At 54.5% G+C, this 21,963-nt stretch overlaps 1 protein-coding gene across 1 annotated transcript; it reads left to right on the forward strand.

Moving 5' to 3' along the window:
* Positions 1-318: 318 nt before the first annotated feature.
* THOC3 (THO complex subunit 3) lies at positions 319-7,777 on the forward strand. The gene is made up of 6 exons (XM_056113130.1): positions 319-634; positions 1,005-1,161; positions 2,467-2,671; positions 5,004-5,165; positions 5,258-5,358; positions 7,314-7,777. The coding sequence occupies exons 1-6, from the start codon at positions 326-328 to the stop codon at positions 7,475-7,477; spliced, it is 1,098 nt and encodes a 365-aa protein (XP_055969105.1). The 5' UTR covers positions 319-325; the 3' UTR covers positions 7,478-7,777.
* Positions 7,778-21,963: the final 14,186 nt, after the last annotated feature.

The raw sequence follows: 21,963 nt of genomic DNA on the forward strand, positions 1-21,963 counted from the left end.
CACAGTACTCTCCTTCCGGCCTAACAGGGGAAACTGAGGTTTAAAAGGATAGTCTCCAAAAAAAATAAATTTAAACTATTTTTAAAAAGGAGAGTCTCGGTTTCTTTCTTTTCAATGGGGATACACTGCCAACTAGTAAGTAACCCTGCGAGCGGGGAAATAAGGTCTCGGTTGACTTCAACATCAGCCACAGAGAACGTTTATTTCAAACGGCAATGGCGCGAGCGCGGGGCATGCCGGGACTTGTAGTTCTTTCCTGGCTCGGCCTTTCCCCCTCCACCCCCATCGCGTGCGCCTGCGCGGAGCGGCGCGCGCATCCGGGCGCATGCGCGGGGCGCCGGCGCGCGAGCGCGCGCGACAGCTTTCCATGGCAGCGCCCGCGGCGGCCATGGGGCCCTCGGCGATGGGCCCGGGCGGGCCGGGCTCCCTCGCTCCGTGGTGCTCCGTCAACAGCGGCCCGACGCGCTACGTGCTGGGCATGCAGGAGCTGTTCCGCGGGCACAGCAAGACGCGCGAGTTCCCGGCGCACAGCGCCAAGGTGCACTCGGTGGCCTGGAGCTGCGACGGCCGCCGCCTGGCGTCGGGCTCCTTCGACAAGACGGCCAGCGTCTTCGTGCTGGAGAAGGACCGGCTGGTGCGCGCGGGGGCGGCCGGCCGGGAGCCTGGGGAGGGGGCGCGCGCGCGTGGTGTGCGTGTGTATGTGGTGAGAGGGGGCGTGTGTGTCTGTGAGAGGGTATGTGTGTGTGTGTGTGAGGGTGTATGTTTGGGGAGGTGTGTGTGTACGTGTGAGGGGAGGCATGTGTGTGTGAGGAGGCGTGTGTGTGGACCTGGAGAGGGTGTGTGTGTGTGCCCAGAGCAGTAGCACAGCAGTGAGGTGTCAGGTCCCCTAGAGCATGCCCAGGGGCAAAGCCCCGAGCACCTACCAGCTGTGGCCCCCAAACCACACAGAGAAGTTAGTCCTGAGGCGTGTGAAACGACCTGGGGGTCAAATTCTGATCCTGCAGGTCAAAGAGAACAATTACAGGGGCCATGGAGACAGCGTGGACCAGCTGTGTTGGCACCCAAGCAATCCCGACCTCTTTGTCACCGCCTCTGGGGACAAGACCATCCGCATCTGGGACGTGAGGACCACCAAGTGCATCGCCACGGTGAACACCAAAGGTGATGCCACGGGGACATGGGTTCCTGGGTCCTTCCAGCCGCTGTCGGCGGAGGCTGATCCTGCGCTGACTTCCGACCATCCTCAGCTTCCGCAGTGCATGTATCTGTGTAGGGACAGACTGAGGCAGAAGAAAATCGAGTCTAGGGGGGCTGAGCGAGAGTCCACCGGGGCAGGCCCTTGCCTTGCACACAGCTGACCCGTGTTCCATCCCTGGCTCCCCATAGGGTCCCCTGAGCCTGCCATGAGCTCAGAGCAAGGAGTCAGCCCTGAGCATGCCCCCAAAACAACAATAAAAAAAAAGAAGGAAGGAAGGAAGAAAGAAAATAAATCATGTCTTAGGGCGGGGAGAGAACGGAGTTTAGGTATAAGAAAGGAAAGAAAGAAAGAAAGAAAGAAAATCATGTTTTAGGGCAGGGAGAGAGAATGGGGTTTAGGAGAAAGAAAAAAAGAAAGAGAGAAAGAAGGAAAATCATGTCATCATGTCTTAGGGCAGGGAGAGAGAACAGGGTTTAGGTGAAAGAAAGAAAAAGAAAGAAAGAAAGAGAAAATCATGTCTTAGGGCGGGGAGAGAGAATGGGGTTTAGGTGTAATGTGGCACCATATATGGTTGTCCTTCCCCCTCCCCCCCCACTCCCTGTCCCTCTGGGGATTTAATGGTTAGGTGCAGAGGCTTGGGCCAAGGCAGTAACCCCTGGTGGGAATATTAAGAAAGTCTCTTTCCCAGTCTCTGAGAGGCTGGGAAACTGCTAATAGCTTGAAGGACTGATCTTGGGGTCAGAGCGATAGTAAATAGGGGAGGGCATTTGTCTTGCAAGTGGCTGACGCAGGTTTGACCCCAGTATCCCATAGGGTCCCCTGAGCACTGCCAGGAATAATTCCCGAGTGCAGAGCTAGGAGTAACCCCTGATCATCGCCAGGTGTGACCTTTCAAAAAGACAAAAAAAGAAAAATGGTGATAGTGCATGATGGGTGAGTGTCTGAACTTTGGGAAAAATCCATGTCGAGTGGACTCAGAGTCCAGTCTGTGTTTGAATCCTGGGGTGCCTTTAGCCCTCGGATGCTTGCTTCATCTCTATGCTGTTGGCTCAGCTAGAAAATGACGATAACCCAGGGGGCCTGGTAGGACTCGGGGTGAAGCACTCCAGAGGGGGACCCCTCCCCTGTGACCAAGCTGCATCAGTCACTTCCACTGAGGGCTGCCCTCTGGGGGCTTGCACTCTGAGGTCAGCTTTCGTACCTCCGGGTCAGCAGTGCCAACTTCCGCCGGCCCGACGTGACAGGTCGTTTCTGTCCGGGTTCCACAGGGGAGAACATTAACATTTGCTGGAGCCCCGATGGGCAGACCATTGCCGTGGGCAACAAGGACGACGTGGTGACTTTCATTGACGCCAAGACCCACCGGTCCAAGGCCGAGGAGCAGTTCAAGTTCGAGGTCAACGAGATCTCATGGAACAATGACAATAACATGTTCTTCCTGACCAACGGCAACGGCTGCATCAACATCCTCAGGTGAGGGCCGCCGCGGGGGATGCCTTGATGGTGCTGATGAAATGAGTCTGTCCCGAGGAAGTTTCACTTGCCAAGCAGATGGACATGCCCAGGGAGCTCGCTCGCTCCTTGGAGCCCCTTTGAGTGGCCACCTGGCACTGTCCCGACTTCTGTCAGATTCCCTCTCGCGCCGGTGGGGTGTTTCTTCCCCTCCTTCCCCATCTGTTCCATCCCAGCCCAACCTCAGAGGTTTCCCTAACGCACATCCTGCAGACGCGGTGCTTGTTCTGTGGTGTCTGACGTGCTTGTTCGTCTCCCCCCTGCTTCAGTAATGCCCTTCACCAGGGCCCAGTCAGCATGTGGCTTCTTGACTTCTTTCCTCTTGAACCCTATGTGGGGGAGGGTGGTGGTGGTGGGGTGTGTGTGTGTGTGTGTGTGTGTGTGTGTGTGTGTGTACACGTACTCTGGATTCTTGTTTTGCTTTTTTCCTTTTGGTTTTTGGATCACACCTGGCGATGCTCAGGGGTTACTCCTGACCCTGTGCTCAGGAATCACTCCTGGCAGGTCTCAGAGGACCCAGTGGGATGCCGGGGATCAGTTGCAGTGCAGGGCAAATGGCTCCCCCGGCCCCCGTGCTATCACTTCGGACCCCGACTGAATTCTTTTGTGTCTTTCTGGCTGAGCATTGGGTGGATTGGGTTTTTCTATGTGGAGAAGGCCGGGAATTTGCTGGGGGCAGGCCAAGGGAAGGCGTTGCTGAGGCTGGCTAAGTTTTGGAGACTGGAGGAAGCAGCTTGCCGTGGATGACAAGATGATAGGGGGGATTATACAAGTTGGGGAACCTGTGTGGGACACCTGGCTCAGGTGGGGGACCCTTGGTGAATCGGGTCTGCTGAGCATGGATGCCCTGGAAATGGACTGCTGCTTTGGGTGGGCCCAGGTGACCCAGACGCCGGAATCTGCCACTTTGTGCTTTTACCGTCCGTCACTGTGTGTGAACCCAAGACAGGTAATCGTTTGTTTGACATTCCTTGTTCTTTCACCGGGAAAAAAAATATAATAATAACAATAACAACAACAATAATAATAAGCTCCCACTATGCTGAGGACGTAGAGGTCGTCATTCTTGAGGTGTGTGAGGTTGTGCCCACCTCGCCCTCGCCGCCCCACCCCTCCAAGCATCTCCTGGTCTGAGTGACAGAGGGCTGAGGGCAGTGCTTTTGTGCAGAAGCCAAGATGAGCACAGACTGTCTCCAGAGTAGATGCAGGTGAGGTGGGGGGGCGTGGTGGCACCAGTCCCGTGCACACCTGCGTTGGTGCTGTTTGTTGTCAGGACGCAGCTGATAGCGGGGGCTGCCTGTCCCTCTGCCTAATAAGCTCATCACTAACCTTGTGCCTGTAAGTCTCTCCTCTGTTGGTGGCCAGAAAATTCCTGCCTCATTCCTACTTGGCATAATGCACATGCTCATTAACCGTCTGTGTCTCTGCTAATGATTGGAATGCTTTCCCCTGTTCGTTGTTTTTTGGGGCATACCTGGCGATGTTCAGGGCTTCCTCCTGGTTCTGGATCCAGGAATCACTCTTGGTGGGGCTTGGGGTGGATCCTATGGGATGCGGGGGATCGAACCTGTGTCAGCGACATGCAAAGTATGTACCCTTCCTGCTGTACTGTCTCCCCGGCCCCTGATTTGGGGCGTTCTAGACGTTGGATAGTTGTCCTGACTGCAGAAACCTTTGATTTCTAGATTCCTGACTTTATTGCCTTTTTGGAGGGGCATGAGGGATGTGGTTTGGGGCCACACACGGCGGTGCTCAGGGCTTCCTCCTGGATCTGTATTGAGGGTCATTCCAGATGGGTGTTGGGGACTCTTTGGGGTGCCAGGGGTCGGGCTTGAGGGAGGCAAGCCGTGTCCGATGTCCTCTCTCCTGTCCCTACAATTGTTCCCTGTGAAGTCCATATCACTGTCAGTTTCTTTTCTGGCAGTCTGATGGGGTGGGGGTGGGGGTGGAAGGAAGGGTGTCTCAGTTCTCACTCTCATTGTGGGCTGTGTTCTTTCAGTGTATACTGGAGGATATTTCTCTTCGGCTTGGGGGGGGGGGGGTTATATTCAGCGATGCTCACGACTTCCTCCTGGTTCTGCACTCAGGAATCACTCCTGGTGGTGCTTAGGGGGCCCTATGGGATGCTGAGGATCGAACCCAGGTTGGTGGAGTGTAAGAGTTCTCCCCACTATCTTGTCACTCTGAAACACCCGGAAAGTTTCTTTTTCCTGAGTCTGCACACTGGCTCTGTCTCCCCAGCACCTGACCGTGCATTTGCACGCTCTCTCTCTGTGTCTCTCTCATTTCTCAGCTACCCAGAGCTGAAGCCGGTGCAGTCCATCAACGCCCACCCTTCCAACTGCATCTGCATCAAGTTCGACCCCATGGGCAAGTACTTTGCCACGGGCAGCGCGGACGCGCTGGTCAGCCTCTGGGACGTGGACGAGCTGGTGTGTGTGCGCTGCTTCTCCAGGTCAGCCTGCAGCCCTGTGCCGCCGTCACCCCCCAGGGCCCGCCTGGCCGCCGGGGCTGCCCTGATATCTCCTTTGCCCCCCTCTGTCGCAGGCTAGATTGGCCTGTGAGGACCCTTAGCTTTAGCCACGATGGGAAAATGCTGGCGTCCGCGTCCGAAGACCACTTCATTGACATAGCTGAAGTGGAGACAGGTAAAGGGGCGCTCTCTGCCAGCCCTCCCCTTCCCAGCCCTGCACGCGCCCAGCTCGGGGGGCTCATGGGGGCAAAGGAGGGTTGGGGTGCTCACGCTCCTGGCTCTCTCTGGGGTGCTCTCCTGGAGTCTTTCTCAGTGGGCAGCTGTGATGCTCTTGTGGGGCTCGGGGGTGTGGGTTGCCCTTCCTGGCTGTGGCTTGCATCCCCTCTTCATTTGCAGTGCTTGCTGGGGGCAGGTGGGGTTGCACCTCCTTTTCTGGTAGTGCCTGACTGAGCTGAAAGTCCTTGGGAAAAGTTTTCAATTAGCAGTAATTGCGCCCCAGATAAACCGCATTAGCTGTGATACTGCCACTGCACAGAGCTATGGCCAGAAAGTCCTGGTAGCCATAAGGATGACACTGTAGAGCTGCCCCGGCACAAATAGCCGCTTCGATGGGACGGGGTGCACATGCGATGTCAGGGATTCAGACTCGGGACCAGACACTGGCCAGGCCAGCGCTCTGTCCCCTGTGTGCTATTCCTCTGGATCCCAACCTGACTGCCTTAATAGGAATCTTTCACCTTTGTGTCTTGGGCTGGCCCCTCCCTTGTGCCTAGGTCCCCTCTCTCCCCCCCCCCCCCCCCCCCCACCGCCTCTGCACCTACAATTTCACAGATGAATTTGTCTTCTATGCACGGGCTTGTTTATTAAGATCCTGGGTCAGGAAAGAGAAGCAGTGAGGGCAGCCCTGGGGGAAGATGTTGGAGGAAGATGTTCTGCATTTCAGTGGCTGGTGGATGCTGGTATTTTGGAAGTGTGGAAAGGAGAAGGAAAGGAAGCTCCAGGCTTGGAGTGTCACTCTTAAACCCAGTCTGTTTTAATTTTTTTTTTCTTTTTTGCCTTTTGGGTCACACCCAGCGACGATGCTCAGGAGTTATTCCTGGCTCTGCACTCAGGAATTACTCCTGGCGGTGCTGGGGGGGACCATTTGGGATGCCAGGGAGTGAACCCAGGTTGGCCGCATGCAAGGCAAATGCCCTCCCTGCTGTACTATTGTTCCGGCCCTGTTTTAATTTTTGGAGCTACATCTGCTGTGCTCATGGCTGACTCCTGGCTCTGTGCTCAGGGATTTCTCCTGGCAGGGCTCGGGGGAGCCTATGGGGTGCCAGGGATCAAACCTGGGTTGAGCTACGTGCATGGTGAGCACCTTCCCATCTTCCTATGGCTCCAGCCCTCTGATTAGGTTTATTTGCTTTTTGTTTTGTTTTGGCGCCACACTTGGTGCCAGCGACAGGACTCATGACCCCTGCAGGTGCAGTGGGTACTCCAGCCTTTCTGCTGGCCCCCTTGGCCCCATACCTCTCCATGTCAATTTCCTACATCCATCAGTTCTGGAACAAGGGGCTGGAGAGATTGGACAGTGGGTCAGGCAACTTGCTTTACCTACGGCCGACCTGGGTTCGATACCCGGCACCCAAGAGAGGCAGGCCCTGAGCCTTAGCCATGAGTGACCCTTTAGTGTAGAACCAGGGGTGAGCCCTGAGCGCAGGGCCAGGAGTGAGCCCTGAGCAATACCAAGTGTGATCCCCAAACCGGAAAGAATCCAAAACCAAAAGCAGTGACAGTTCAGTCAGACCATAGGACTCATTACCAGCCAGACCCTGCTTTATGCCAGCAAGGAAGAAGGCAGGACTTTTTTGGGGGGAGGGGCAGGGGTCACAGACTGGGGGAGGGGTGTTTTTGTTGTGGGTTCCATAGCAAGATGGAAGGAGCCTTGGGGAAGGGGCTTCCTGTTCCTGCTGCTTCCTGGGGGGCAGCTTCCACACCGGGCCGGCCCACGCCGGATTTAGGGCGCCAGGTCCTTCCCTCTTGCTTTCTGGCGTGGCCCCTCTCCCCTGGCAGGGAGTGCGTGTGTGTGGGTGGCCGGTGCCCATGGAGCGTGTCCTGACCCACTCTCTGTGTTGCTTTCCGTAGGCGACAAGCTCTGGGAGGTGCAGTGTGAGTCCCCGACCTTCACTGTGGCCTGGCACCCCAAAAGGCCCCTGCTGGCTTTTGCCTGTGATGACAAAGATGGCAAATACGACAGTAGTCGGGAAGCAGGCACGGTCAAGCTCTTCGGGCTCCCCAATGACTCCTGAGGGGGCCCCTCTTCTCGCAGGATCTGCCTGCCCGGACTCGTCCCGCCCGGTCTTGTGGTGGGCCCTCGAGTCTTTATCCATGAGTATTTGCTACAGTCGCACCTGGGGCAGTGGTGGCCCCCCCTCAGCCCCCACATTCTCAGGGCTCCCTGGAGCCCCCCGTCGTTTCTGCTGCATGCCCTTTGGATGGACTTGGAGGTCTATTCCTGCCCAGTGTGGAGGAGGAGGCCGGGCTGGGCACCGCGGGGAAGGAAGCAATTTCTTTTTTCTGTTTTCAATGCACAAATGAATGTTTTGAGAATTGAGCCTTTAATAAAATAGACTTTTTCTTTTTTTCTCCTCTTAATGGTGGCATTCCTGAGGATAACGGCTGTACTTGGTGGTGGGGTTGATTGTGGCTCAGCTTCCTATCAAAAACCCTAAAGGGGCCCGGAGCTATAGTCCAGCGGGGAGGGCATTTGCCTTGCATGAGGCTGACCTGGGTTCAGTCCCTGGCATCCCATGGGTCCCCTGAGCACCACCAGGAGTAATCCCTGAGCATTGCCAGGTGTGACTCAAAAAGACACCAGTTTGGAGTCTCCCCACAAAATAAAAGAAAAAAAGACCCCTGAAGGATGGGCTAGAGAATAGGATAGTACATTGGGTAGGGTGCTTGTCATGCGCGTGGCTGACCCGGGTTTGATCCCCATCACCCAAGCCGGACCAGGAGTGATCCCTCAGCACAGAACTAGGAGTCAACCCTGAGCACTGCTGGGAGTGGTCCCAAACACTCAAAAAATCCCCCCAGGTGTGGTTTTTGAAGGTGGTCAGCAGCTCAGGGATGTCATCAAGGTGACAGGCAAGAGGCCTTCAGGCTGGCTGTGGTTCCAGTGCCCGGACGCCTGTCCTCACACACAGGAGGGCACTGTGCCCACACACGGGCAGAGAAAACCCCAAGGAACATCCTGAAACCCAGACCTCGGGAATGCAGGAGACCACACGAAGTTCCCAGCCCAGAGTTAGGAGCAGGGATGTCTCAGCAACATTGAGAGGGAGAACCCCGGGCCGGAGGCATAGCTCTGTGCCGAGGACCAGTGACCCGTCCCCGCCACCCCATCCAGCACTGCTGGATGGCCCCCAAAACAAAAATAACGTGATGTCAAACCATATGACCCTGCAGAAAAAGATGGGAATAGGGTGGGATTTGGAGATCCTGGACCCTCTCTCATTCCTGACAATTCTCGAGCACAGCACAGGGACCAAGGGACCCAGGTCTGGAAACTTCCATCCACGTGCATGTGGGTTCCAATTGGTGCCGCCGGCAGATGGTGTCCACAGTCCCTGGGCCTGGGCACACAGCCACGCTTTCCTGGGGCTATCTTGGAGCCCCGAGAATAGTGGGGCGACTCACCCCCTTTCCACCTTGGTCCTTGTCTATGCTCCCAGGATGCAGGTCCGCCAGCAGCGCCAGAAAAGCAGGAATGTGATCATGCCTTGGGTGCCCTGGGAGACCCCAGGAGCCCTGGTATGGCCGTCCAGGGAGGGGAGGAGGGTCAGAGAGAAGGGGTCCTCCTGCCATGGGCCCCCCTGGGGCACCGGGACAGACATGGTGCTCTGGGGTGGGCTGCGTCTCCCACCCTGGCGCTGGACAGCGCTTCCAGGCTGCTGGAGGCCCCCTTGGCCTGCTTGGGCTTTTCCTTCCTCTGTTTCTTCTGCTTTGTTGTTTTCAACATCCAGCCATGCTCAGGGCTGACTCCTGGCTCTGTGCTCAGAGATCACCGCAGTCGGGGCTCGGGGACATTGTGGGATGCTGTGGACTGGACCCAGGGTGACCGAGTGCAAGGCAAACACCCTAGTGCTGTGTAGCCCCCCGCCCCTCTGCTTTATTCTCTCTCTCACTCTCCCCCTCTCCCTTTCTCTCTCCCCCTCCCTACCCCCCTCTCTCCTTCCCTCCCCCCCATATTCTTGGCTCTGTTCCAGGGATCACTCCTGGTAGTGCTCAGGGTGGTGCCAGGTAGTGCTCAGGCTCTGTTCCAGGGATCACTCCTGGTAGTGCCCTGTGTGGTGCCAGGGATTGAAGAGGGTATGGTCGTGCACACGCAAAGGGCTTGCACTGTCTTGTCCTATTTATTTTTTGGGTTTTGGGCCACTCCTGACGGTGCTCAGGGATCATTTCTGGTGGGACTTGGGGGATCCTATGGGGTGCGGGTTATTGAACTGTTGTTGGCCACATGCCAAGCAAGCACTCTGCCCATTGTACTGTCGCTCTGGCCTATTTATAGTTTGTTTTTTATTTCTTCCCCCATTCCTTTTTCTTTCTTTCTTTTCTTTTGGCAGGGGGCACACCTGGCAGTGCTTAGGGCTGACTCCTGACTCTGTGCTCAGGGCTGACTCCTGGCGGTGCTCAGTAACCCTTAGGGATGCGGGGATTGAACCTGGTTGGCTGCGTGCAAGGCAAATACCCTCCCTGCTGTCCTGTCGCTCCATCCCCTTTGAGCTCGTGTTTGGGGAGACATAAAAATCACCCAGTGCCCACTCTGGAAATCTTACCTTCTTTCTGATTTTTTTTTTTTGTGCCTCACCCAGGATAGGTGGGCTCAGACGGGGGTGTGGCCACACGCCCGGAAGCCGGAAGGGATGGGTCGACACAGGCACCCCGGCTGGAGTGATAGCACAGGGGTAGGGCGTTTGCCTTGCACGCAGCCAACATGGCCGACCCGAGTTCGATTCCTCCGCCCCTCTCGGAGAGCCCGGCAAGCTACCGAGAGGATCACTCCCGCACGGCAGAGCCTGGCAAGCTCCCCGTGACGTATTCGATATGCCAAACACAGTAACAGCAAGTCTCATGATGGAGATGTTACTGGGCCCGCTCGAGCAAATCGGTGAACAACGGGAGGACCATGACCATTTCTTCCCCCCAATCCCCCCAAAAAATGTTTAGGAGACCACAGTTTTGTTTCTTTTCCTTTCCTTTCCTTCTCTCTCCTAGCTCTGTCTCTCTCTCTCTCTTGTTTGGGCGCACACCGAGAGGTGCGCAGGGCCTACTTCTGGCTCTGCATTTAGTGCTCATTCGTGGTGGACCCCAGAGGAAGTGGGGTACCCTATGCAGTGCTGGGAATCAAACCCCGGCTTTTAACAATCCTGGAACTTATCTCTAGCCCTCCATCCCCACCCTGCCCCCAAATACTGGTGGTTTTTGGCTTTGCATTTTTTGCATTCTTGTAGATGGACCCAGAGTGTGGGCAGAAGAGAGGGAGGGGTCCGAGCTTGCAGGCTGCAGGTACACCAGTGGGAATTTCCAAAGAAAGGACAGGGGCGCACGTGGGACTCACGTGGGCGAGCGTTCTGGTGGCCGAGAGCTGCCTCCCCAGGCTGGATGATAGCAATGGATGGACGAAGGACCGGGAAATGAAAAGATAGGGCCCGGCTTTTTTTTTTTTCTTTTGCTTTTTGGGTCACACCTGGCGATGCACAGGAGTTACTCCTGGCTCTGCACTCAGGAATTACCCCTGGTGGTGCTCAGGGGACCATATGGGATGCTGGGGATCGAACCCGGGTCAGCTGCGTGCAAGGCAAATGCCCTACCCGCTGGGCTATTGCTCCAGCCCCAGGGTCTAGCTTATTTATTTTATTTATTTTTTTTGCTTTTTGGGTCACACCTGGCGATGCACAGGGGTTACTCCTGGCTCTGCACTCAGGAATCATCCCTGGCGGTGCTCAGGGGACCATATGGGACGCTGGGAATCGAGCCCGGGTTGGCCGCGTGCAAGGCAAACACCCTACCCGCTGTGCTATTGCTCCAGCCCCGGGTCTAGCTTATTGATAGACAGTGTATTTTTCTCTCCTCCCCAGTGTAGTCCGATCTCTCTCCTTACAACACAGTTGTAGTCGTAATTTTGGTCATAGTCCCAGTCATCATAGTTCCCTCATCCTTGTCTCATAGTCCTTGTTCCATTCTGATTCTCGTCTAGTCCTTCTCTTTCTCCTAGTTCCCCCCTCCCCCTTACAGCATAGTTATATGGAAATCGTGGGGTTGAACATCTCATAACAACAAACAGAAATAAAGCCACTCCTTCAGGGGAAGTTCTAGGGGATTAACTCAAGAACAAAATCTCAGTTGAGGGTCCAGCACTCTAGATTACTAGGAGATCCGCTCAAGGGTGGGATTCCATCCAGGGTGTATTGCTTTCTCCTTTCCTCAGCTAGTAATCCATTTAAACAGTCATAGTAAGTTTACTTCTTATAGTATTTCTGGTCATTTTGTATGAGCACAGTAAGATATAAATTAAGCTTAAAGGTTGACTCTTCCTGGGGACATCTCGCTATATATCCCAGACTTCAGTCCGCAGGCCAGATTAATCTTTCCTAACCGCAGCAGGGTCCTTATTCAGTTACTTCTTTTTGGGGCATGACAGAGTTTGTCCCATGACCATGCTCTTAACTTATTATACTTACGGTGTTTAGCTTGTCTCCTTTCGATGCCAGGGTAGCTTACAGCTTGTCCTGGGTCCATTCAGCCCCTTCATCAGGACCCTGCTTCTGGAGTGCTATGAACTAAGGGCAACTGGGGCTTAAGTAAATATGGATGCCCAGGAGTAAATATTTTTTTTTTGGGGGGGTCACACCCGGCGATGCACAGGGGTTACTCTGCACTCAGGAATAACCCCTGGTGGTGCTCAGGGGACCATATGGGATGCTGGGAATCAAATCCGGGTCGGCCGCATGCAAGGCAAACGCCCTACCTGCTGTGCTCTCTCTCCAGCCCCTGTAAATATTATTTTGGATGGCAATAGCAATGGATGGACGAAGGACCGGGGAATGACGTTACAAAGCATAGCATGAACTGTCTTGCTGTGTCTATGCCAAAAGGACATTGCTGAACTATGCAAGTGACATAAAGGAAAGAGAAAAGCAATATAGGATTATTCGTGCTTATGGAATTGGGTTTGCCTCAGGAGCACTGTTGTGGTAGTAACTCAGTAAACCTAAGCTCCCTGGGGAGGAGCAAGGACAACCCAATGTTATCCAACATACCAGGACCAGAAAGTCTGTGAAAGGGGCTGGAGCTGTAGCATAGCAGGTAGGGCGTTTGCCTTGCATGTGGCCGACCCAGGTTTGATTCCCAGTATCCCATAGGGTCCTCCGACCGCCACCAGGAGTAATTCCTGAGTACAGAGCCAGAGTATAGAGTACAACCCCTGAGCATTGCTGGGTGTGACCCTCCCAAAAAAAGAAAAAAAAAAGAAAAAAAGCCTGTGAAAGACTGCTGCTCCTGGCCTCTGTCCCACCAACATCCACCTCCAGCAGTACCCTGTGTGGCCACGAGGGGGCAGTAGAGGCAAGGCCACCTGGGGCAGGTGGTGCCCCTGGGAAGCGTTTTTTCTTCCTGATCTCCAGCATCATTGGGGCTTTGCACCCACCAGCACCCAGCCTTGATCCGGCACTCGGCTGGCATCTGGGGAGAACACTTTGCCTCGGAGGGCACCTCTGAGGTCCTGCTTGTCTCACAGCCCCCTTGGCTGATCCCCCACCAATACCCCCACACTCACCCCCTGGTAGAGCCTGGCCAGTCGTGGTCCTGACCGTGCCCCTGTACCCCAACCCTCTCCCATCAGCCTCCGGAGAAACCCAGGAAATTCCAGGCGCTCCGTTTTGGTTGAAAACTGGGCTGTCGGGGATGCTGGGGGCGGGGGGCACTGTCAGACTGTGCTGGCTGGGCTGTTCAGAGTCCAGGCAGTGGATCGCCAAGGTCACAGGATGTGGGAAGGGCAGGGAGGAGCCCCTTTCACCCTAGCACCTGCTAATTATTTTTTGGGGGGGGAGTTGGGAGTAGGTGGCCACACCTGGTGATGCTCAGGGCTGACTCCTGGCTCTTCCTTCGGGAATCACTCCTGGTGGGGCTCAGGGGACCCTAGGGGATGCCGGAGACCGAATCCAGGTTGGCTACGTACAAGGCAAGCGCCCTCCCCTCTGTCCTGTTGTTTCTTGGGGCAGGACACTGCTGGCCTTGCCTGCAGAGGATCCGTGTTCAATCCTGGCACCCCAAAGGGTCTCCCAAGCCCCACCAGGAGTGACCCCTGAGCTCAGAGTCAGGAGTAAGCCTGAGCTCTGGAGGGAGTGGCCATTTTAAAAAAATAGGGGCCCCAAGTTACTGCAGGATGGAGCATTTGCTTTGCACACTAGTCAACCCAGATTTCTTTCCTGGCACCCCAAAGCGTCCCCTGAGTGATCCCTGAGCTCAGAGCCAGGAGTTAGCCTTGAGCACTGCTGGGTGTGGCCCCCAAATCCCTAAACTACAACAGCCACAGAACTCCAGTCCAATAATGGGACCAGAGAGATAATACAGCAGGCAGGGCATTTGCCCTGGCACCTCGCTGACTTTGGTTCAATCCTCAGTACTCCATATGGTCCCCTGAGCACCCCTCCCCCCCAAAAAAAATAAAAAAACACCACGATCCCTGAGCTCAGAGCCAGGAAGTACCTCTGAGCATTGCCGGGTATGACCCCCAACAAAGAAAAACCAAACAGTTGTCTTCAGCGGACCCCAATTTAGTTCTCAGCAGGAGGAACTGGACAGATCAATTTCCTTTCGGGCCTGGGGAACATTTGGCCCGTGGCCCAGGGCCCTGGCAGGCTCTGTGAAGCCTGGTTGGTTTGGGGGAGCAGGGGGGGTGCGTTTCCTGGTTTCTCTTTGTTCCCCCTTGGGCACTCCCATCAGCTGTCTTTCATGCCCACCAGCAGCCTGGCAGCTCGCCCGCCAGACAGCTTTGCATCAGCAGTGCCCCCTCCGCTCCTGCAGGGCTGGCAGAAGTCTGGGGACAGTTCAGGCCCCCTGGGACAAGCTGTCAAGTCAACAGACACTGGTGCCAGGGCACGCCTCCTACTCGCAAGGCCTGCTGGAAGGTTCGAGCACTTTCCAGCCAGGGAACGACAGGGAGCTGGCAAAGAAAAGGCCTCAGAAATCACAGAAATTGGGGCCGGGGAGATAGTCCAAAGGGGAGGCCTTGCATGCGGCCGACCCGGGTTCGATCCCTGGCATCCCCTAGAGTCCCCTGAGCACCGCTAGGAGGAATTCCCAAGTGCAGAGCCGAGTGAGGCCCACCCCTTGCAAAGGACAAAGGTCTCAGGAGGGGAGAAGGGTCAGGCAGGAAGAGAAGCATCCTTGGGGACCTCTGGGAGAGGAGCGGGAGGTGACAGTCGGTTGAAGGAGCAGGGGACTGGGGTGGACATAGGTGTCTCTGGGTGCAGCTGCTAATACCTGGAGCCACGGACACGGTGCAGGGGGCGGAGTGGGGACATTGGACACTCTCCCGCCTGTCTCCCAGGCTGTTTCTGCTGAGCTGCGTGTGGCCAGGGGCAGGAGAGCAGGACCAGAGTGACATCACACGGGTGGCAGAAGTCACCAGCATTGCCGAGAGCCAGGTGAAGGGTTTTCAGTGGCGGCTTCTTTTAATTTTTTTTTGGGGGGGGTTGGGGGCACCCTGTAGTGCTCAGGGCTGACTCCTGGTGCTGTGCTCAAGGATCACTCTTGGAGGTGGGGGCCCTGTACAGTGCTGGGGATCAATGGGGATCAATCCCGGGTCATCCATGTGCAGGGCCAGCACCCTCCCTCTGTCCTCTCCCTCTGGCCCCTCTAAGACATTTTTTTTAATTAAAAAATATTTTTTAATTGAATCACCATGAGATACACAGTTACAAAGTTGTTCATGATTGGGTTTTAGTCATACAGTGTTCCAACACCTGTCCCGTCACACATTTCCTACCCTCGGTGTCCTCAGTTTCCCTCCCGACCCCCATCAACCGCCCCCCAGCCTACCTCTGTGGCAGGCACTTCTCTCTCTCTCTCTCTCTCTCTCTCTCTCTCTCTCTCTCTCTCTCTCTCACACACACACACACTTGGGCATTCTGGTTTGTAATACAGATACTGAAAGGTGATTATGTTTGTCCCTTTTTCTTCCTTTTATCGCTCAGTTCTTGTCCAGAGTGACCGTTTCCCGCTATGAGGATTGTTTTTTTAGCAGTTTCCATAGGCTGCGTCCTAGCTCTGTACTCAAGGGTCACTCCTGGTCACCCGTGTTCAGGGCCATGCCCCTCCCCGCCATCCTCTCTCTCTGGCCCCTCTGAGGACTGGTTTTGAGCAGTTTCCATACGCTGCGTCCTAGTTTTCTGTTTTAGTTTTTTTTTTTTTTCCTTCTTGGATCTTTTTCTTGCAGTTTTCTATATTGCTCGAATCTGGGGGTTTATAGTTCTTGTGTTTATAGAAACATTCGTTAGGCAGCTTCTCAAATATTGCCTCTGCCTGCCCCCTCTCCTCAGGGGAACTCGGCCTGCGCTTCCCTCCGACCACACTTTCTGTGCTTATAGCTCGTTGACATTTACAAAACGAAATTTTATGTGTGTTCTGTCTGAGGGCCAGACCCAGCGGTGCTCAGGGCTGACTCCTAACTCTGCGCTCAGGGATCACTCTTGGTGGGGCTGGGGGACCTCACGGGGTGCTGGGAACGGAACCTGGGTAGCTGGGTGACAGCAAGCGCCCTCCCCACTGTCCTCTCTCTCTGGCCCCCAAATTGAATTTTTTTTTTCAATAGTGTTTGGTTTTCCTTTTGTTGTTTGTTTGGGAAGGTCATACCCAATGATGCTCACACGCGACTCAAGGGTCCGTGCTCCAGGATTGCTCCCGGCTGGCTGGGGGGACCCTAGGGGATGCGGAGGATTGAATTTGGGTTGGCCGTGTGTGAGGCGAGCACCCTCCCTGCTGCGCTATCACTCCACCTCCTGGTTTTCTTCCCTTCTTTTCTCCGTGCTCGCTCTGTAGTTCCCTGTGGACGTTCCTCGGGCTGTGTCTTTAAGTTCATATTTGTTTTCTTCTGCAGTGACTCATCTGCTGTTCATCCCTGCCCCAAATACTTTTCATTTCAGCCATTGTCATTTTCGTCCTGAAAACTCGGGATTCGAAGTAGCTCTCTCCCCTGATCATAATTTCATTCTTTTTTTTTTAATAATGTGGGGAACTGAAAGCTATATTGAGTTTGAATATTTAATATTACCCTGCCGTTTCTTAAATATATTATGACTTCCCCTCCTCCTTGCTCGTCCTAATATCCCAACGCTTCTGCTTGCGTTTGGGATGGATTCTTCTCCTCCTCACTCTGGGGATATTTTCCTGCCTTCCCCGCCCACCCCTTGCCCCCCTTTTTTTTCTCCCCCTCTCCGTGAATGCCTATTCATCCCCAATTGGATGCAGACACGGTGCGTCGTACCTAAGTCGGCTGCCTCCTATTTTAATCCTTCTAAAAATAAGCCAGCCGCTTTCCTCGCTTGGGAACGCAGCCGAGGCGTGTGTGGCACGGCGCGGCGGATGGTGGCGTGTTTGGTTTGCAGGACGTCACCGGTGGGACTCAAGCTGGGAGTGTCGCGTGGGGTCAGGCCTGCCTGAGACCAGGCCACCTCCCTGGGTCTCTAAGCCTTGGGTGCAGCTGGAGGCTGGGGTGTTGATTCTCCCCTCTTACACGTGGAGGAAACAGGCAGACAGATAGGACAGTGATAAGGACAGTGGATAAGGTGCTTTCCTTGCATGTGGCTGACCCAGGTTTGATCCCCAACACCCCATGCGGTCCCCCTGAGGCCTAGCTCAGGCCAGGAGTGAGCCCTGAGCGGGCGTAAAGCCAGGCAGGACTCATTAGCCCTCTAAGCACCTCCGGGTGTGACCACCCTCCCCCTCCCAAAAAAAAACCCAAAAAACAAAACAGGGACTGGAGTTCTAGGACAGCAGGTAGGGTGCTGGCCTTGCACGTTGCTGACCCGGGTTCGATCCCTGACACCCCATAGTGTCTCCAGAGCACTGCCAGAACTAATTTCTTTTTTTTTTTTGGTTTTTGGGTCACACCCGGCAATTCACAGGGACTACTCCTGGCTCATGCACTCAAGAATTACACCTGGCGTTGCTCGGGGGACCATATGGGATACTGGGAATTGAACTCGGGTCAGCCGCATGCAAGGCAAACGCCCTACCCGCTGTGCTATCACTCCAGCCCGAGGACTAATTTCTGAGTGCAGAGCCAGGAGTAAACCTGAGTATTGACTGGGTGTGAACCTCAAAACAAAACAAAAAGAACCAAAAGATGTACCCCCTCCCCCCCCAAAAAGCCAGAAGCAAAGAATCCCCTGCAGTAAGCCCTGAGCCTTGCCATGCCCTCCATCAAAAAAAAAAAAAAAAGGAGGGGCAGGCTTGGGGGCCTGGAGGGCAAGGGGACGGTCAGCTGCAGAATCTGGATCTTAGGAGCAGGGGGCTGGGGTGACCATGGGGCGTGACGTGCTGTTCACGCCCAGAGCTGCAGACACAGAGATGGTGGGGTGTGGGGACATTGGCCCCCTGTCCCCTCCGCACCTCCCAAGCAGTGTTTAGGAGGCTCAGGAAAGCCCCCACTCTAGCAAACCACCTAGACCACCAGACACCCTGCTTGGGTCCAGCAGCTTAGGGCCACCAAGGCCACATGTGGAAGTTCTGGAGATCACGCCCAGAGTTGTACACTTTTGCTGGGGCCAGAGTGGTAGTTCAGCGGGGTGGGTGTGTTTGCCTTGCTCGCAGGCAACTCGGGTTCCATCCCCGGCGTCCCATAGGGTCCCCAGCAGTGCCAGGAGTGATTTCTGAGTGCAGAGCCAGGAGTAATCCCTGAGCATCGCCGGGTGTGACCCAGAAAGCAAAATGAATGAATGAATGAATGAATAAATAAATAAAAGTCACTTTTGCAGCCGGCCGAGGTTGGGAGCTGGAATGAAAAAGGCTTCAGAGCGGGTTTCAGAGTCTTTGAACCACACCTAGCGGCGCTCAGGGTTTGCGGGCCAGTGAGGGCATCGCCGGTGCTTCTGCTCCTGCACCCACCTGCATTCCCCAGCACCACCACCGGCGCCCCCAGACTCGGGGGGTCTGCCTCCAGATTCCTGCACCCTCCCTCCACCCATTTTTGCCTGAGCTCTGGTTCCAGGTGGGAGGGGTCTTGAACTTCACCCACCTTCAGGGCCATTGAGGAAGGAGGCTAGGGGAGATGGGGAGAGGGGGGTGCAGGCAGGCCGGGACAGGTGCACCTTTGGGGGTGGGGGGGTGGGCAGGAAGAAGAGAGCCTTGGCTGCTCATGGCAGGGCACCCCAGGAGAAAGGGGCCAAGTTCCAGCCTCCTCTGTGCAAACTTCCCGCCCCCCCCACCTCCTGTCTAGTGGGCTGATCTCTGCCTCCCGCTCCTCCTAGGGAAAGGGGGGGGTTCCAGAGCGAAGCCTTGAGCAGATGAGGTGTTAGGGAGACAGCTGGCCCCGGTAGGCCGCACAGATGTCTGTGGGGCGGGAGGGGGATGCAGGCTAGCCCAGATTCCAGCCCACGAACTGGGGGAGGGGACCGTGGCCCCGTGGCTGCAGCTGTGAGGGGGTGGGGGGCACCCTCAGAGGGCCAGACCTGAGGGATAAGCAACCTTCAGGTGTGCCCTGAGCACCTGATTTATTATTTAAATTTGGGGGCGGAGTTGGAGAGAGACTATAGTGGGCTGGGCCTTTGACCTTGCACAGGGCAGACCTGAATTTGATCTTTGATCTCCCGCATCCCATAGGGTCCCCCGAACATCACCGCCAGGAGTGAGCCCTATGCCTCCATTCCAAAAAATAAATAAATAAATAACCCACCAAATAGTAAATTAAAAAAAAAAATTTTTTTTTTTTGGTTCTTTGAACCACACCCAGTGATACTCAGGGCTGACTCCTGGCTCTGCACTCTGGGATCACCCTGACGGTGCTCGGGGGACCCAATGGGATGGATCGAACCCGGGGTGGCTCCCCCGCGTGAAGTGCCCTCCCCACTGTGTTATGGCTCTCTGGCTCCTTGGAGTGGAATTTTTTTTATAGACGGTAACAAGGGCCGCATCGCGCTCGCTTGTTTGTCACGGAGAGAGTGGTTGGGCAGCATTTGTTCAGCTTCCTTCTCCTGCCTTCGCACCTTTCCCCCCAAAAATCCATCCCCGTGTGAGTCGCGTTCCTGTCGCTCGTTTCCGTAGCATCCATTGCTGGGGCTTCTCAAGGCCGCCAGCTCCCCATCTGGATGAACCGAATTCCAGAGTGATTCTCTTGCCCGGGCCGAGGCTCTGGGCTCCTGTCTGCTGCTGTATGTGACTTAGCTCCTCTGCATTTCCCTGTCAATTGTGGTATTTATTTGCCTGATTTTTATAAAAGGTTTCTGACGATTTTTTGTTTCTTTTGGGGGACCGGGGGGTAGTGGTCATTGGGTGGATTGCACCAGCAGTGCTCGGGGATCATTCCTGGCAGTGCTCAGGAATCTTTGAGGGTGCGGGTGACTGAACCTTTGTTGACTGCGTGAAAGGCAAGTGCCCTCCCTGTTGTACTATTGCTCCGGCCCCCTGATTTTGTTCTCTTAGAGTTTCCTCTGTGTTTTTTCCCAGGAGGGGAAAAAAAATACCTTGTTCTGTGCTCAAGGGTCACTCTTTTTTTTTTTTTACCCTATTCGCTGTACTATTGCTCTGTCCCCTCACTTGCATTTTTTTAAAATTTTTTTTGCTTTTTGGGTCACACCCAGCATTGTACAGGGGTTACTCCTGGCTCATGCACTCAGGAATTACTCCTGGCGATGCTCAGGGAACCATATGAGTTTCTGGGAATAGAACCAGGGTCGGCCATGTGCAAGTCTCTACTTGCTGTGCTATTTATTGCTCTAGCCCCTCACTTGTGTTTGGTTTTTTTTTAAATTTTATTAGTGAAACACCATGAAGTACAGTTGTAGACTTACAAATTTTTGTGCTTGGGTTTCAGTTATACAATGATCCAGTACTCATCCCTCCATCAGTGCTCATTCTCCATCATTTACATTTTTTTTTTTAATTTTTGTTGGTGAAGCACCATGAGGTACAGTTGTAGATTTACAAATTTCTTTTTTTTTCTTTTTGGGTCACACCCGGCAATGCACAGGGGTTCCTCCTGGCTCTGCACTCAGGAATTACCCCTGGCGGTGCTCAGGGGACCCTATGGGATGCTGAGAATCGAACCCGGGTCAGCCGCGTGCAAGGCAAACGCCCTGCCCACTGTGCTATTACTCCAGCCCCCAAATTTCTGTGATTGGGTTTCAGTTGTAAAATGATCAAACACGCATCCCTCCACCAGTGCCCATTTTCCACCATCAGGGGTCACTGTTGGTGGTGCTTGGGGACGATCTGGTGTAGGGGTCGAATCTGAGAAGTGGCCTACATTGCCACCATAAGACAAATGCCATCCCCCCTAACATTCTTGCTCTGACTACTCTTTTTCCTTTCCTTTTATTTATTTATTTTTTTTGGGGGGGGAACACCTGGCGGTGCTCAGGGTTTATTCCTGGCTCTGCACTCAGGGATCACTCCCAGTTGTGCTCAGGGGACTCTGCAGGATGCCGGGATCGAACCCCCGTCAGCAACGTGCCTTCCACACTATACTATCGCGCTGGCCTCTCTTTATCCTAATTTTTTTTTTTTTTTGCTTTTTTGGGTCACACCCGGCAATGCTCAGGGGTTACTCTTGGCTCTGCACTCAGGTATTACTCCTGGCGGTGCTCAGGGAACCATATGGGATGCTGGGAATCGAACCCGGGTTGGCCGAGTGCAAGGCAAACGCCCTACCCGCTGTGCTATTGCTCCAGCCCCAATTTATCCTAATTTTGAAGGGTGGTCCCGGGGTGCTCACCCCAAGGCCACATGCTTACAAAGCGTCTGCTCCACCAGCCAGGATATGGTGTTAATCCTTAAAAAATCTGTGTGGGGCTGGAAAGATAGAAAAGGGACGAAGGCACTTTTCTTGTACACGGTCAGTCCTGGTTTCATCCCTCCCGTATGCTCCCCCCAGCCCCACTAGGAGGGACCCCAGAGCACAGAGCGGGGAATAAACCCTGAGCACTGCCGGGTGTGGCCCCGGAATGAAACAACAAATCTGTGCTTAGAAGCCTTCTTGTATATAGTTTTTCTCTTCTCGTCCCTGATCTATTTTGATAATGTTTTTCTCTTCTCCCCTCCACCCACCCCAATCCATCTGGCTCGAAATGAACAGTCTTTATCGATGGTTTCAAACAGCTTTTTCTTTTATTGATTTTTTTCTATCGCTCCCCCCTATTTTTGTGGCCCATTGATTTTTCATTCCTTTATTTTTGCTTATTTGACTTGAATTACTTTTATTATAGATTTTAAAAATTTTTTTTCCATTTCTTTTTTTGGTTCCACACCTGGCAGTACTCAGGGCTTATTCCTGGCTCAGGGATCATTGCTGGCCAGACTCAGAGGGCCAAATGGCATGCCAGGGATCGAACTCATGTCAGCAAGTGCTCACCCACTGTATTATGCACCCCTTAGGATAGTTTTTGTTGTTTCTTTAATTTAATTTTTTTTTTTGGTGGTGCTGGAGCGATAGTACAGTGGGCTGGGCAAGTTCTGAGCTGACCCGGGTTTGAGGGTTTGATCCCCATAGGATCCCCTCACCACTGCCAGGAGTCAT

The sequence above is a fragment of the Sorex fumeus genome, unplaced genomic scaffold (genome assembly GCF_029834395.1).
Source record: "Sorex fumeus unplaced genomic scaffold, SorFum_2.1 ptg000019l, whole genome shotgun sequence".
NCBI classification, from domain to species: Eukaryota; Metazoa; Chordata; class Mammalia; order Eulipotyphla; family Soricidae; genus Sorex; species Sorex fumeus.